Genomic DNA, 14,827 nt, shown 5'->3' with positions numbered 1-14,827 from the left:
AAGGGAGCCAGAGGAGCTCCTTGCTCAGTCCCCTTGAATCTGCACCAGGTCCTGGGCAATCTGGGTTGGATGCTACTCCTCACTGGCAAAGTGAACAGCAGGGTGTCACAACTCATGTTGAGACACAGATGTTGGTTTAGAGACCCACCTTGTGTGCATGGTGGTGGGTTTTGGGGTCATGCACCTGCCATGGGAGCTGTTGGGCTTTTCATGCTGCCTTGGCTCCTCCAAGGGCAAAGCAGAGGAGGCAGAAGACCAGGTGAAATGATCCTGTGACCTGTATGTAGTGCACATGCTGCTGTTGAACATCATGGAGCCAGAGGATCTGTTAGTTCTGTGCATCTGCATGTTTGAGCCACTGAGGTTGACTGAAAATGTGCCAGGGTGGTTGCAGAGAAGGTGCAGTTTGGACATTATTATACTTTTGGTATGTAGCCCATGCTTTGATAACAGGAGTGTCAGAGTGTAGCTGAGATTCTGTGTCTGAAAACTCTTTAAGCATCTCTTGCTAGCATTGCAAGTTGAGGGGGGTGGGAATCTACTTAAAGAAATCACCACACTTGTGCTTATTCAGTGATACCAAACAAATCAAAGCTTAGCTCATGAATTGTCAGTGGTTCCTGTTTCCCCCGCCTGTCTGATTCACTGGCAAATTAAAACTGCTTCTGGAATTATTGGATGTTGTTTTCTCCTATGCATGACCTGCAGTTATCACAAGTACATGTTTGCTCTGGTGAAAAAGAAACAGGTTTTATGGTTTTTAGAAGACTAATATTAAATGGATGCAGGCTTTTGAATTGGTGCTGGGCCTTAAGAAATGCTTGCAGTGGTTGATGAAGACAAGGGTATTTCTACTACAGAATGATGAATTCCAGTGATGCTTTCTGAGACTGAAAGCCCAATGTTACATTTCTCTTGCTGAGTGCTAATCCACCACCAGGGGAGGCAGGCTGGGGATCTGAGGTCAGCCTGGGCACCGTGCTGGTGAAAGAACAGCCTTCCAGAGCTGCTTCCCTGGCTTGCTTTGGACCTGCTCCCTTCCTGCCTGCGACCTGTTCCAGCACTTGCCTGTGGAAACCTTCAGTCTCTGCTCTGCTTAGCCTATGTCCAAACCCACGGAGCCGCAGGGACTCGGCATTCAGGTGCCCTTGGCAAGCCTTCTGTGCCCATGAGACTACAGAGCAAGCTTCACGTCCCCCAGCTGTGTCCAGGCTGTCTCTAGAGTTTGGCACTGTAACCAGCTGCAGTGTGGACACCATCGTCCTTGTTTTAGAGGACTGTGAGACACCAGATCTGCCAAGCCTTGTGCTTGCGTGCATACCCAGGATGCGGGAGACTAGTGGTGCTTATTGCTTTCTAGGATGGCAGGGCGGAGATGCCACCAGCTCTGGCGCATGCCTATAGCGGGTGCAAAACCTCATGGGTGTGCAGCTATAGCACAGAGATGCATAAGCAGCTATGGGGTACTGCAGGGAGGATTGCCCCTCTGGGTGCCCTGGGAGGTCGGCTGTCCCCTGGGTTCTCACCAGCCTCTTCCTCGTCCCTCCTGTCCAGGGCCCCCAGATGTGGATCAGCCCTGTGAGCCCAGCCTGCAGGCCTGGAGTCCGGAGCTCCACCTGTACCACATGAACATGACGGTGCCGTGCCCCCAGCCGGACGGCTGCATCCTGGAGCTGCGCTTCCTGCACCCCGTCTACCCCGATTCTCTCACCCTCTGGACCACGTACCTCTCCACGGGTTCTCCCAAGGCGCTGTCTGACATTGAAGTCCTGACGGAGCAGGGGGAGTCCATCCATCTGGGCCCCCTGGACACCTTCTGTGATGTCCCCTTTACCGTGAAGCTTGACATACCTAAAAAGGTGTCCGGAGTCAAAATCTACACCTTTGACGAGAGGATGGAGATAGACACGGCCCTGCTGACCTCCATGCCCCACAGCTCTCTCTGCTCCACCTGCAAGCTGATTCAGTACCGCGTCCTCCGCGACCCCCCATTTGCAAACGAATCCCCTGCCGCCCCGGCACAGGCGCACCGCCAGTTCGTCGACACGTGAGTGACAAGGCTGCTCCGTTGCAGACTGAGTGGGCGGCTGGGACAGTTTTGATGACCTCCTCAGGTCCTGCCTTTGAATCCCTGGATGGTTTTGCTTGTGTTTCGTTTTTTTCACCCCTGGAATTACCATGTTCAATGCCATGAGTGGATTCCCTGTTCAGCATTGAGGAAGCTTGTTGCAGACCCACTATGCTAGCATGACCCTTGCCAATGAGCCCAGGCTAACTAGAAGGAGCTTATTAAACCCAGAAACATTTTCCCCATCAACACAACAAGTAAAATGATTGTTCAAGTTAATGCCACTTCTCCCCAGCTCAGACTCTAGGGAAATAAGCAGCAGGCCCCTCTGCATGACCTGGCAACGACCTTCTTGCCACAGTCTGTAGCAGTTTAGAGTACAAAGACATATGTCAAACTGTGATACTGCATGGGCACACACATGTGATTTCTATCTAGCTGTGGTGAGCAAATCTGTTGCAGATGTGTGGGCTGTTCCTTCCAGCTCCTTCTTCAAGTCCTCTCTGTTCCTGCAGGGAAGTCACACCTGGGCAGGTGTACCACTACCAGGTGCAGGCAGTCTCTGGGACAACCTCAGGAGAAGCCTCTCCACCGCTTGTCCATGTCCATGGAGCACCCTACTGTGGGGATGGGAAGGTGACCATGTAAGTCAAGAAACTCAAGCTCTCAACTGAGCTTCTTTAAACTGTCAGGTCATCCTGCCCCAAAAGCAAGCACCGGGTTGGTCCTCCACCCATAGGTACTTGACTGAAGGTGCTGCACCAAATCCCTCCAGCAGACTGGACTGTAGAGCTTGTGCTTTGTAAAACGCCTTGTGCATAGGGGATGGAGACGGTCTTTTTGAGAAGCAGGGTCTGGATGAGGGGTCCAACCTGAACATCCTCTGTGTTTGTCTGCAGTGCTTGGATCCTGGCCCATCTTGGTGAACTGTCATGGAGTCTGACCCCAAAGGGATCTGCCTTTGGAACTGGCCAATATAACCTTTTGTACAGGGCACACAGTGGTAGCCCTGCAGGATTAGGTTCTGCAGCAAGTGTAGTCCCTCACGGCATGGTGTCTTTAGAGAGCTGTCTGGTCTCTGCTTAGAGACCCCAAATGATGAGGGATGCACCACCTTTACATTGAGGGACTCCAACAGTTCATCTGCTCTGTCTAGGGATAATTATGCCAAATTTCTGTATTTTGGCTTTTTCAGATTTCAACTCTCAGGTTAGTCAGAATCACTTTCCTTTTGAAAACAGCTTTCTTAACAGTGTGAGGGAAGTGGACAATTGAAGCAAGTGCAGGAGGGATTGTGGTATAGTACAAGACCCAGTAAGGCAAAGAGGCTTACAGCAGGGCTAGCTGCTGAAGTGGTGTAATCTGGTATGGTTTTAGCATGAATGTATACTAGCTGAAGACTTGGTCCAGAGAGAGCAAATGTCTATATTAGGCTCCGTTGTCAAAGTCACTAGAAAAGTGAGAGAAGCAGAAATGGGCCGATAGCAGCTAAGATTTCTGGCAGGCTTTCTTGTTCCTGAGCTGTTGTGGGGAACGCCATGCAGGAAGCTTTGTCTGTGAAAGTTTTTTCCTTTGTACAATGTGTGGAACAGTGAGCTGAAGGTGGGACACAGTGGATCATTCGTGTTAGATGAGGGTGGAGGTAGGTGAGCATCACCAGATGTATGTTTGAATTTTTTTTCACTCCTTGTGGTTTGGGATGCATAACTCTGCACAAAGGAATAGGTACAAATCCAGGCATTTCTGCCAGCTTTTCCAATCAGGTCTATTTTCTGCAGTATGGGGACAGAACCTTTTCAAGGAAACTGCATGGGCTTTTTTCCTCATGAGATGCCGTACTTGTCAGCTGGGGAGTGATTCTTGTCTCCTTTTGGGCTAACCTTCTCTTTCCCTTCTCCTGCCTCCCTTTCCCAACTCCTACTGAAACACCAGCTCCATCTCAGAACCTCCTGCCCTCTCCAACACTTGCTTTCTCTAGCAGCAAGTCTTCCTGATGCTTGGTTCTCTACTTTCTCTGTTGTATATAGCTTCATTTTCTCCCATAGTTCTTGGCTCAGGTCTTATAAGAAAGTCACAGTACAGTCATGACTTCTCCCATATGCTGTGTTTTCAACCTCTTTTTGTTCCCTGGCAAGATACGGTGTTTGCTCTCCTTTACCGCTCTCCACATGTGGTTCTTTCTCTTCTCCCTGCTTCTGTGGAAATGGAACGAAGATATGGGGTCCTCACTCATGATTGGGCAGATGCACAGGGGTATTGAGTTAAGGGTGATGTTAACACGTCTGGCTGTTGTCCTCTTAGGATCCTGGAAGAGGAATGCGATGATGGGGACTTGCTGGACGGAGATGGCTGTTCCAGGAAGTGTAAAAAGGAAAAAGGCTTCAACTGTGTCGGTAAGTCCGAATTGATTAAGACATCCTTTTGAGGCAGGAATCAAAACTGTACATTATTCACCCTGCTCCCCAGAGCAGTGGGTGATGCACATCATTGCAACAAAATATGCATCTGCAGCTGGAGTGATCCATGGAGCTTGTCAGGCCCTTGTGGCGGGAAATCCCAGGGCTAGATGGCCAGCATGCCACCTGGGACAGGAGATGTATAGCCCTGGAGCCTGGTTTGTAAAAGGGTCATCCCTGATGTCCTTGCAGGGGAACCAAGCCTGTGCTATGTGCACAATGGGGATGGTGTGTGTGAGCCGTTTGAGCGAACAAGCAGTGTCCTGGACTGTGGTCCCTACACGCCCGATGGATATGTGGATCTGTGGGCAGTGAAAGCCTATGCCTCCCATCAGGACGCGAAGTCCTGCCCTGCTTCCTTGGCCACTGGAGAGCCTGTTGTGAAGGTGAGTGAAGGCATGGCAGGAAAAAAAAAAAAGACTGTTCTAGCAAAGCCCATGCAGTAAAGCTGGGGAAGTCACTGCTGCAGGAGTGTACCGAGGCAAAAACAAAATCTTCAGAGCAGCTCTGGAAGTGTTCATTGATTACTACATTCCTGTGCAGGGAGCCAGTAGAAGAGCTGGGCATTTCTCACACCCCTCTTTCAGTAGTCCCTAAGTCCAGGAATGGCAGTACATGGAGGGGTGTTTCATCAAGGCAAGGAGCACCTCCCCTGATGATGTAGTTTGCTAACAGTGACCACCCTCATCCCACCAGCTAAATGCACAACCTTGAGCATGTGAGTAGTCCCACTATCAGTTTAAAAAAATCCCGTAAATCTAATACCATATAAGGTCAGGGTCTGAAAGGGTAAAATCATGCATCCATCAGCATCTGTGCTGCTTTCAAACTCTCTGATCTGAAGCCAAGGAAAAATTGATGGGAGAATTCCCATCTTTCATATGGGCTTTGGAGCAGGGCCTGGAGGTCTAGGACGGGATTTTGCCTGATCAGTGTTAACATGGTGTGTGTATGTTCTTTCCTAGCAAGCTGAAGAAGGGCAAGAAATGTGTAGAGAGGTCATATTTAGCCCACTATACATGCATTTCTATTGACCTGATATAAGGAACAATCTTCTTGAGACCTGTAGCATGATTAAATTGCCCAGATGTACATGTCTAATGAGATGCCTTGGGCTCAGGTGTCTGCTTCTGTAGAACAACACCTTTATCTCCTAGGTTTTGTCTGCCAGGCCTGTGGGGATGTCTGAAATACCATAGGTCATTGAATGTCACAGAAGACTGGTATTCAGGCAAAAGAATCACACTGTCGGATCTCATCAGCCCAGACGAAATCAGGAGGCTGTGGTATTACCTACCATCTCTCAGGTGGTATTACCTACCATCGCTCATTATTTCTTAGCCCCACAGCCACCATGGGGTGCTTTAACAGCATGTTTACAGCACCTCAAAATGGCAAAGAACTCCTGTGCACATGTATGGGCAGCGAGCTGTCACTCCTGCTTAGGAACCCACATCCTAATTGTCTTCATGCTAGGAACTGACTCAGGATCCTTCTCAACGCTTGTTGAGTCATCCTTGAGGTTTTGTAGGTACTCTTTCTTTCTCTCACTTTCCTTGCTTCTTTCTGGGTTGAAATAAATATCTCCTTTCAGGTATGTAAGTCCCACCTTCACAATGTGCCCAAGGACCTTTCCCTGGCTGCTTGGTTCCCCTGTGCTCCCAGCCAAGACAATGCTCAGGATCCAGATGAAGAGAGGATGCCCTTGGGCGATGTGGGAGTTTGGCTCAAGGTAAGTGAGGATGTGTGGGTCAGGCACAGAAGGATTTGCTTATCTTTGCCCCAGCAATTTGGTGACAAAGACCTGTCCTTTTCTGTCCTGCAGGAGCTACGGCAGTCTTAAAAACTGCTCAGATAGGACTTCTTATCCTACTGAACTCTTTGCAAACCCCAAATGCCTGTGGCTGGGTCTTATGTTGTTGTCCCATTCCCACTGTGAACAGCAAACCCATCTTGGGGCAGATTGCCAGGAGAAGGGCTGTGCCCAAAACCAGAATCCCACAGAAATGTGTTGAGGCTGAGAAACAACTTGCTCCTGAGACTATTCCCTGCAGTCAAGCTGTGCTGTTACACCCGCAGAGGGTGGGCACAAGCCATGTTTCAAGTCCTAGTTGCCTTTGTTCCCCATGGCTGTGAAGAGCAACAGAGGGTAGGTGGATATACTCTGCCATCCTGAAGGGTCCTGAACACTCCAGGTTGCTGCTGAGCACCCTGAGCCCACAGCAATCAGCTGCGACATGCAGGTGGTCCTGCCCCCTCCCCGCCCCAGTGACTCCAGACCAAAGGAGGCACTTCTGTGCCCAAGATGCTGGTCCTGCAGCCCAACGGGGGCTCGGGGGGCTGCCTTTGGCAGGGTACCCAGAGGGTCAACCCTCTCTGTCTTGGCAGGCAGAGTAGGAGGACAGAGGAGAGCTAATGGTTAGGTCAACATGATTTTTACAGCCGTGATTTTCTGACCACAGACACAGTTTAGAGGTTTTGTGGCTGTTGCCTGGTGTTACTGGAAAGCTGGGCTCTGGCATGCTGCTTCCTCTGCTGTTTGAGGAGCAGCTTGCCCTGCTTTGCTCAAGGGTGTCTAGAGAGGACCTCTTCCCAAGACACTCAGACGATTTGTTGAATTGTCAAACCTGAGTCAATAAGCATGGCTATTGCCTCTGACATCTTCCGTCTCTCCAAATAACTTCCTTTAACTGATATAACTCCCTTAAATGATTTTTTTTTTTTCTTTTTCCCTTGTCTGTGTGCTCACAACCTACTTTCCGGCTTCAGTCTCTGGCCATGACAAATGTGCCTCCTTTCTTCCTTTGCTAGCGAGAAAGCAGCAATCTCCCCCTCTGCCCTACCTAGATGAAAGCTTGCTTTCCACTTCTCACCAGGGGTTAAAGCGTGTTCCAGTTTTATTGGAGCTTGTGGTCAGTTCTCTTCCTCTATGGATGTTTATATTAAAGACTTTCATTACTGGTTCTCCATGCTCTCTCTAGGAGTGCTATTATTTTCCGCCCATAAAATTATTTATGGACTAGTAATAAATATACCCTTTTTCTTTTTTTCTTTTTTTTTTCTTTTTTAATAGAGTTTGCTGATTGGTAACATATTGAGTTAGGAAAGACGGTTTCTTGTTGACAATTTGCCTAGCACACCCGCCTGCCCGGACAGGAATGATGCTGTTCATGCACATGTGTACCCACGTGTGCATGGTGTTTCATGGCCACCAGCTCCCATGGCCATTTTAAAGCTGTTGCACCTGTGTCACCCGGGTTAGAGCCACACCACAAAACTCATCAGGTGGTAGGAATTGCTTCCTACAGCATTTCTCAAGAGGTGGCACCAATGAGCAAGAGAAAGGCTGGGTCATGCTGTAAGTGGGCTAGGGGCGAGAGGTGTGTGTGTGTCTGTGCCACCTCACAAAGCATCTACCATGCACCTTGGGCCTGTCTGCAGATGGGAATCATTATGATTTGCAGATGTCTGGCCATGCTTTGTTCTCAGTTTCTAACACATCCAATGAGGAGAGAAATCAAAATCACTTGTAAGCAAGTCAGGATGTGTAACATGCAGGAAATTAAACAGAAAGGGGGAGAGGGGGGGAGAAAAATTAAGAAGATAGCCTGCTGTGGCCAAGCACATAATATGTATTAAAAAGAAAAAAAGAATTGGGATGTTAGTCAAGTCAGCTGCTGTCAGTCTAACTTGGGTCCAGTGTCCTTCACCTCCAAGCAGATGCACTGCAAGAAGGGAAAGACTAAGCCCTCCACCTAAAGCTGTGCAGTCCAGGGAAAACCTCACCTGACTTCTCCAACCACCTTTTCTGTCCTGAGGAACCATGCTTGGAGGAACAAGCAGCAGGTGGCTGGGTTAAAATCGTCCGGCTCCTTGGGGTTTCCCAGCTGCAGCTCTGTCCTGGGGGGCTCCTCGAAGCAGGCTGTGTGCACTGCTGGCTCTTCATCTTTCTTCTCTTCCTGCTTTTCTTTCCTCCCTTCTTGCTTTCCCATTTCTTTTCCTCTCTCCCCCTACTTTTCTCACCAAGGGAGACAGTGGCACTGTACCAAATAAAAATGTTTGAGCATCCTGGTCTACTTCTTGCAGCCAGGCCAGCCCTGCATGAGAGCAAGCCCTGGCCAAGGGAGCATGTAGGCAGCGGTGGGGAATCGCTTGTGGGGTATTTGCTACCAAGCACCTCCCTGCAGGGTGGGAGCCCTGGGCTGAAGCCCAAGGTTTTCTCCTGCTCCCATGCATGAGCAATGCCTGGCGTGGCGTGAACCACCCCAAGGCTGGGCTGCCATCACAAATCGGGAAGCTGTCCCCTCCGCTCCTGCAGTCTGCTCCTTGGGCTGTGCCCGGCCAGCTGGGACTTGTCCTCCTCCAAAATACTTCTTCGCCTTGAATTTCTGGGCTCCCTCCACACCAGCATTCAACAAAAACACTCCAGCGGGTGGATCTTGATCAAAACACATCACGGCACTGGGTGGGGGGTACCAGGGTGGGGGAGAAAAACATTTCTATCTTCTTACTTCTGAAGAACATCTGTCCTGCCATGACTGATGCCATGAGTTTCCCGGCTGCCTCCTGTAGCCTTCGGGGCTGTAGACAAGTGGGGAGCTGTCGGCTGTCCTAGCAGGCAGGGCTTCTTCCCACAGATCTTTCCACGTGTTGGCTGACAGACAGTTTGCAGTCACTCCGGGTACTGGGGCTGTTATTTGTTTGGGGTTTTTTTGGTTTTGTTTTTCTTTTTTAATGGAAATATTTCAGTGGCAGGGCTGGTAGCTGTGATCTCAGGCTGCCTCACTTGCCTGGCCAGCACTGTGTGGAGTGGGAGTTGGAGCCTGGTGAAGAGAGGGCAGAAAAGGGGTTATCCAGGTCTCTGTCAGGTGCTGCTCAATTTTAAGAGCAGCAAATGTGAAAGCTGGGAAGATGCCATAAATTTATGGCAAGACGGGACAGTTACACGTGGGAAAGGCTAGGGAAAGGGAGAAGGGGAATTAGGAGGGAAAGGACTGTGTTCCTGCACCCTTTCTTCCCTCCTCTCTCTCTTCCTACCCCTTTGCTGCCCTGTACATCTGCAGTCTCTGACCTCCTAACCCTGCTCCTGCTCTCTCGCCATGTTCCCTCTTTCTCTTTCATATATTGGATCAGAAAGGCTGTATTTGGTATGCATGCTTTCAGGGTCTCTCTTGCCCTCCTGCCCAGGTGTGCTTTGAGAGACCTGCAGTGCCCACCTCCCTCCTGGTCTTCCTGGCCTCCGACGGCACCGTCCCAAGCAACCAGCGCAAGCCGAGGGTCACTGTCCAGATGAGCAACATAGATGGGCTGAACCGCTCTTTGGGTGAGCAACCTATGGGCTGTGGCAGGAGTCTGTGCCGTTCCGGTAGGGATGCCAGGAGCTCCCACCATTGCTGCGATCTCTCACTGGATTGGGTGCTGCTGTCCCCTGTGCCTCCTTGCAGCATCTTCTGCTTCCCAGGCTGGTCTGTTGGGATGTGTAAGGGAGCAGAAGAGCTAAATCAAAGCAGAGAAAATAACCCTAGAGCTGAGCTAGTGGCTTTTTTCTTTGTCCCATCTCGCAGGGATGTACGAGCTGTCATGCCAGCACAATCCCCTCGTCATCAACGTGACCCATGACCAGGAGGACGCATCCCACTGGGCTGCTTCGGTGCTGCTCAACTTTTCCTCCCCACTCGTTGGCATCGCAGCCGTGGCCTTGAGGACCTCAGCTCAGGCTGGTTCCTCTGACCCCACCACTTGCCTCCTGCAAAATGAGGAGGGCCATGGCCACCAGCATTACAGGTATGATCTCTGCAGGGCGCTTCCCAAGGGGTACCCAGGGTACCTCTCTCCTCTGGGGCTTTGTGCTTCAGTTCTGGAGTTTTTATTTACTCATTGAGTGTTTCGTGATTATTCTCAGGTGGCTTTTGAGGTATTGTTGGAAAATCTAGTGTATGAGTCTTGATTTGCTTGTCTCGCTTTGGGGGTGGAGGCAGGAAAACAGATTTTGTGCGTGGCCCATGCGTCTGCATAAAACTGCATTAAAGGACTGTTCCCTGGTGGGAAAACTAAGCTCGCTCTGGTGAGGAGTTATCACTGGGGGTTGCTGCTGAAGCTGAAATGTTGGCAGCTTTAGTCTGTGCTTTTCAAGCTCGGTCTCCGTCCATTCTAGCCTTCCCCACACTGCTGGAGGTGGGGACAAAGCTCTCCTCCTCCTCCTCCTCCTCCTCTCTGGGCTTGGTTCCCTGTCTATACCAGGCTCCTTACCAAGTCTCACATTGCCCTGGTTGTAACATGGTGATAACAATAGTAGTAGCAATGGCGCTTTAATTTATTGATGTCCAGTGTTTGCAGGCGTCTGCCTGTCTTCATAAAGCAGCAAACGAGAGGCGGCGTTTGCAGAACAGGCACTGCTCTCCGAGTGGGTTGTGCTGGCAAAAGGATGGGGAAGGACTGTCATCCAAAATAGACTAAATAAACAAGGCAGAAAGAGCGTGCCGAGCAGAGGCGCGGACCCAAGGAGGAACGAAAGGAAGGAGCTTAGCTCTGTCCTAGAGGGGTAGTGGGGCTGACGACAGCCAGACCTGCCAAGTCTGGCTTTGCTTTCGAATCCCAAGCTCCCTGAAGTTACAAGCATGCCGATCCAGGGCTCTGGTTCAGTCACTTACTCAAACCACACCACTGGGAATACTGATTTTTGGGTCCAAGCTTTGCTGGATCTGTGGGGGTGTTAAGAGTGAAGGGCTTTGGCTAGGGTCATCGCATCACTGCTACTGTCATTTTTCTTCTGTTGATGGCCCTGGATGGACGAACATCCCCGATAATGAATGAGTGTGCATGTGTTTGTGTAAAAGCTTGTGGGATCATGGTACAATTGATTTATGTAGAGTTCTGGAAGCCATGAATATCCTGCATGAATATCTTTTTTTTTTCTTTTTTTTTTTTAAGTGCATGTGCGATTTATACAGAAACATAAATCTTAGTGAGTCAGCATATAAATATTATTCTCAGCCTTACATTAAAGGATCAGCGTCCACCTGAAATGCAGTCCGTTTCCTCCTGGTAGCCGTTACAGCTATGTACACTCATGCTTCTAAGACCCCAGCCAACTGATGTGGTTTTTCAATTACATTTTCTCATCCTTTAAAATAATTTTGCACTCATTGCTTGAGAGCTTCCCCTTCTCCCTCAGAAGTGACTGCAAGGAGAAACAGACTGGACACAGCTGAGCTTTGCCTATGGATGGGGAGAAGCTCATATAGGGACAAAAAGATAGGAAAATAGATGGTTTTCTCTTAAAAGTCTTGTTATAGCTGAAGCACAGGCCAGTTCCCATATCGCCAAAGCGCACAGAGCTGCGTGCTTTCCCCTTTGCATGGGCACGGCAAGACCCAGCAGGATCCTTGCATCTTCTCCTCCTCCTCTCGCTGCTGTCCTGCAGGCTCCCCGTGGCCTTGGCTTAGCTGCAGTAGGCTGAATTACAGGTTACACACGTGCCCTTAGCAAACACTAATACTCAGAGTAAATCAGATCCCCTGAGTTTTTGGAGTAGGAAATGCTATTTACAGTATTGCTTTTCTGAACAAAAGGCTTGAATGTTTAGAAGGGGGTTAGGCTACAGCCTCCAGTAGCCTCACTAATAATAAAGGATCTGCCTCTGTTCAGTCAGGAAGCATCCAAGTATCCCTCCTCCTTATTATATTTTTAAAATCTATTTCATCTCCAAAACTAATGTACAGCAGTATTTTTATTTTTAAGGGCTAATAATCCATTTCATATAGGCAGATGAAGCCTGGAGAAAAAAATCCCCTATAAAAAATCTAGGAATATAAAATCTTAAGAGGTTTAGAGACATTCAACTGTAAAAGATCACAGAAGATCTGTGTTATTCCTCTAAAGAATTAAATGGACCATTCGCAGGCACCCAGCCTCATATACACAGTACGTGCATGTGAGTGCTTTCCTAAAATAACCCAAGAAAGGGACAGTAACAAAAGCAACAAAGAAATGAGGTTTCCTGACTCAGTCTAGAAATGCTTATTGCCAAAATAATAAATACATGACAGCTTGGTATTTCTGTAGCATCTTTCATCTTAAAGGATCTCAAAGTGCTTTGCAGGCTGGGGCAAACAGAAAGATCATGTCTTTGCTGATGAAATGCAGCCATCTCCAGGTCAGGATGCAGCAGGCATTTGATGCTAGAAATGTACATCCTTGTTTTGAAAAAAAGGATTGCCTTCTGGTTTTGGACCTGCTTGAGGCGCTGAAGGTTGGAAGAACACTTGCAGATCAAAGCAGTGTGGTGTCCCTCCCTTGCACCTCGCTACCAGCACCAGGAACCCCTCTCTACTGTCTCTGCCAGCAGCTCAGGGCTCTTCTTTGCTTTCTGTACCCAGTCAGAACCTTACAAGGTCAAGTAGAAATCAGACTTCTAGCGAGTTTCCACCCAGGAAACTCAAACTCTCCAGCTTTCATCCTTTTCTTTGTATTTTAAAACTGAGCCACAGTTCCTCCTGTTTTCCTTGGTACAGGCTATATACTGAACCAGGGGAACATTGTTCATTTCCTCCATTATGTTTATTTTTAGCTTGGTCTATTTTTAGTGTGTTTTATTTTATGTTAGCATATGCTGGGAAATGCCTTGGCGAGTTAACAGGAAAGGTGCTACAAAATGCAGTCTGCATTGTGTTTTTATTTCCTGTGTGAGTGCCCTCCTCTGCTGCCCCAAAAGTGGGGTTAATGCATCAAGGGGAGTCTGGTTTGGATTCTTTTTATATGGAAAGTGGACGTCAGGGAGAGACAATCAGATGGAGGAGGGGGTTGTTTACATATTTTCAATTGCTAAACTTTATTCAGCAAAGAGAAGAGGGCCATTTCCCATGCAGGTTTTATTTGATTTGTTTTCTTTCTTCCAGGTGCCAAATTTACGCAGGGTCAATTTATGAACTGCATCTGTGCTGGTGTGAAAATTTGTGGGGACCCTCGGTAGAGATGCTGGTGTTTCATTTCTTTCCCTCTGGCCTAAGGTGCCCCATGGTCAGGGACGATGCACAAAGTGGATGCACCCTTACGTTGGGATCCCAAGGTCACCCCTGATGGGCTGAGACCTCCTCAGGTCAAGATGTACCTCCGTCCCCACTCTGTCCTCCCAGCCATTGTCTGCTCAGGCTCTGCTTGCACGCGTAGTGCAGCTGGCATTGAGAGTTGTCTGCCAGGATGACAGCATGTGTTGCCTGGATGTCTGTTCACTGCCTCTCCTAGGCAAATGCAGTCTCCTGGGTGCAGCATGATGCCCACCAGAGCAGGTTGTGTCTGTACTGCACTGTACTCTCTTCCTTGAGCTGGGGGAAAATACCTCTCAAGAACCAAGCCTAGGATCCTGATCACCACCTTTCCTGGGGCATGGGCTCACCTTAGCCTGACTTTGCCTCTGCCCTTGAGACCTCTCAAGGTGCCTCTCCTCTGGCATCAAAGCCTTTTGGTGTTTCTCTTGGGGGTCCCTGACTGGCTGATGGGCGGTGGTGGCCAAGGCTCTACTGTTGGACTTGATCATTCACTTCAGCTGGTGGCTTCACTGTCTGGCTGGAACATGACAAGGGAAACCCTGGGAGGCGCAGGGACAATTTTCATGGGCTGCCCCATTCTATTTGCTCTCTGCAGCCTGGTCAGCTTCTTGAGTTTAATGCTTTGTATATGGGCTTTTTTTAGGATGCTCAAGGCATCTTCTGCCTTTCCCTGAGACTAGACAGTCTCACCTAGAAAAAATATCGCCCAACACAAAGTTTTTCACCAATATGAGCTTAAGTCAAACACAACAGCTGAATGGCTTAGAAACAGAGTGCTTTGTGTCACCTCATGGAAAGGGCCACCCAGTCCGATAAATTTGTTCCAAGCGTGGCCAACCTCTGATACATTGAGGGAAGGTGAATTCCCACACAGAGCAGTTGTGTGAGGTGCAAGGTAGGTTTCCCTCCTGACCCCAGCACAGCTCCTGGTGAAATCCTGAAGCTTGATCTTGGTTCCTTATTCTCTTAACAGTATGGACATTACATGAATCACACAAAGCCTTCTGTCCTTCCCATGTCCAGTGAAGAAGGGAACAGGCGCTGGGAGACCCTGAGGTTTGCCTGCAGAGCCCTCGGTGTACTGCTGCAGCCAGCCTGCCCCTGTTCTGCCCTGCCTTCCCTAATGTCATATGCAGGCATCAGCTTTTTTCACAGAAACTGGATTAAACATGTCCTTCAGAAGCCTCTCTTATCTCATGTTACAGGCTGCAGGAGGGGATGAGTCCCACCCCCCCCCCCCCCCCCCCCCCCCCCCC

The 14,827-nt window shown here is 49.2% G+C and overlaps 1 protein-coding gene across 1 annotated transcript in view; it reads left to right on the top strand.

Annotated features, from left to right (window-relative positions):
• Window positions 1-14,827, top strand: part of PAPPA2 (pappalysin 2) — an 88,291-nt gene that overhangs the window by 34,059 nt on the left and 39,405 nt on the right. The window contains exons 6-11 of the mRNA XM_010580724.1: window positions 1,555-2,047; window positions 2,584-2,712; window positions 4,370-4,461; window positions 4,717-4,910; window positions 9,712-9,847; window positions 10,089-10,308. Coding sequence (XP_010579026.1) covers window positions 1,555-2,047; window positions 2,584-2,712; window positions 4,370-4,461; window positions 4,717-4,910; window positions 9,712-9,847; window positions 10,089-10,308 — 1,264 coding nt within the window. The remainder of the gene's footprint in view (window positions 1-1,554; window positions 2,048-2,583; window positions 2,713-4,369; window positions 4,462-4,716; window positions 4,911-9,711; window positions 9,848-10,088; window positions 10,309-14,827) is intronic.

The sequence above is a fragment of the Haliaeetus leucocephalus genome, unplaced genomic scaffold (assembly GCF_000737465.1).
Source record: "Haliaeetus leucocephalus isolate CR32 unplaced genomic scaffold, Haliaeetus_leucocephalus-4.0 Scaffold730, whole genome shotgun sequence".
Taxonomy (NCBI): Eukaryota; Metazoa; Chordata; class Aves; order Accipitriformes; family Accipitridae; genus Haliaeetus; species Haliaeetus leucocephalus.
Note: the sequence above shows the minus strand (reverse complement) of the source record. Positions and strands in the feature narration are given on the sequence as shown.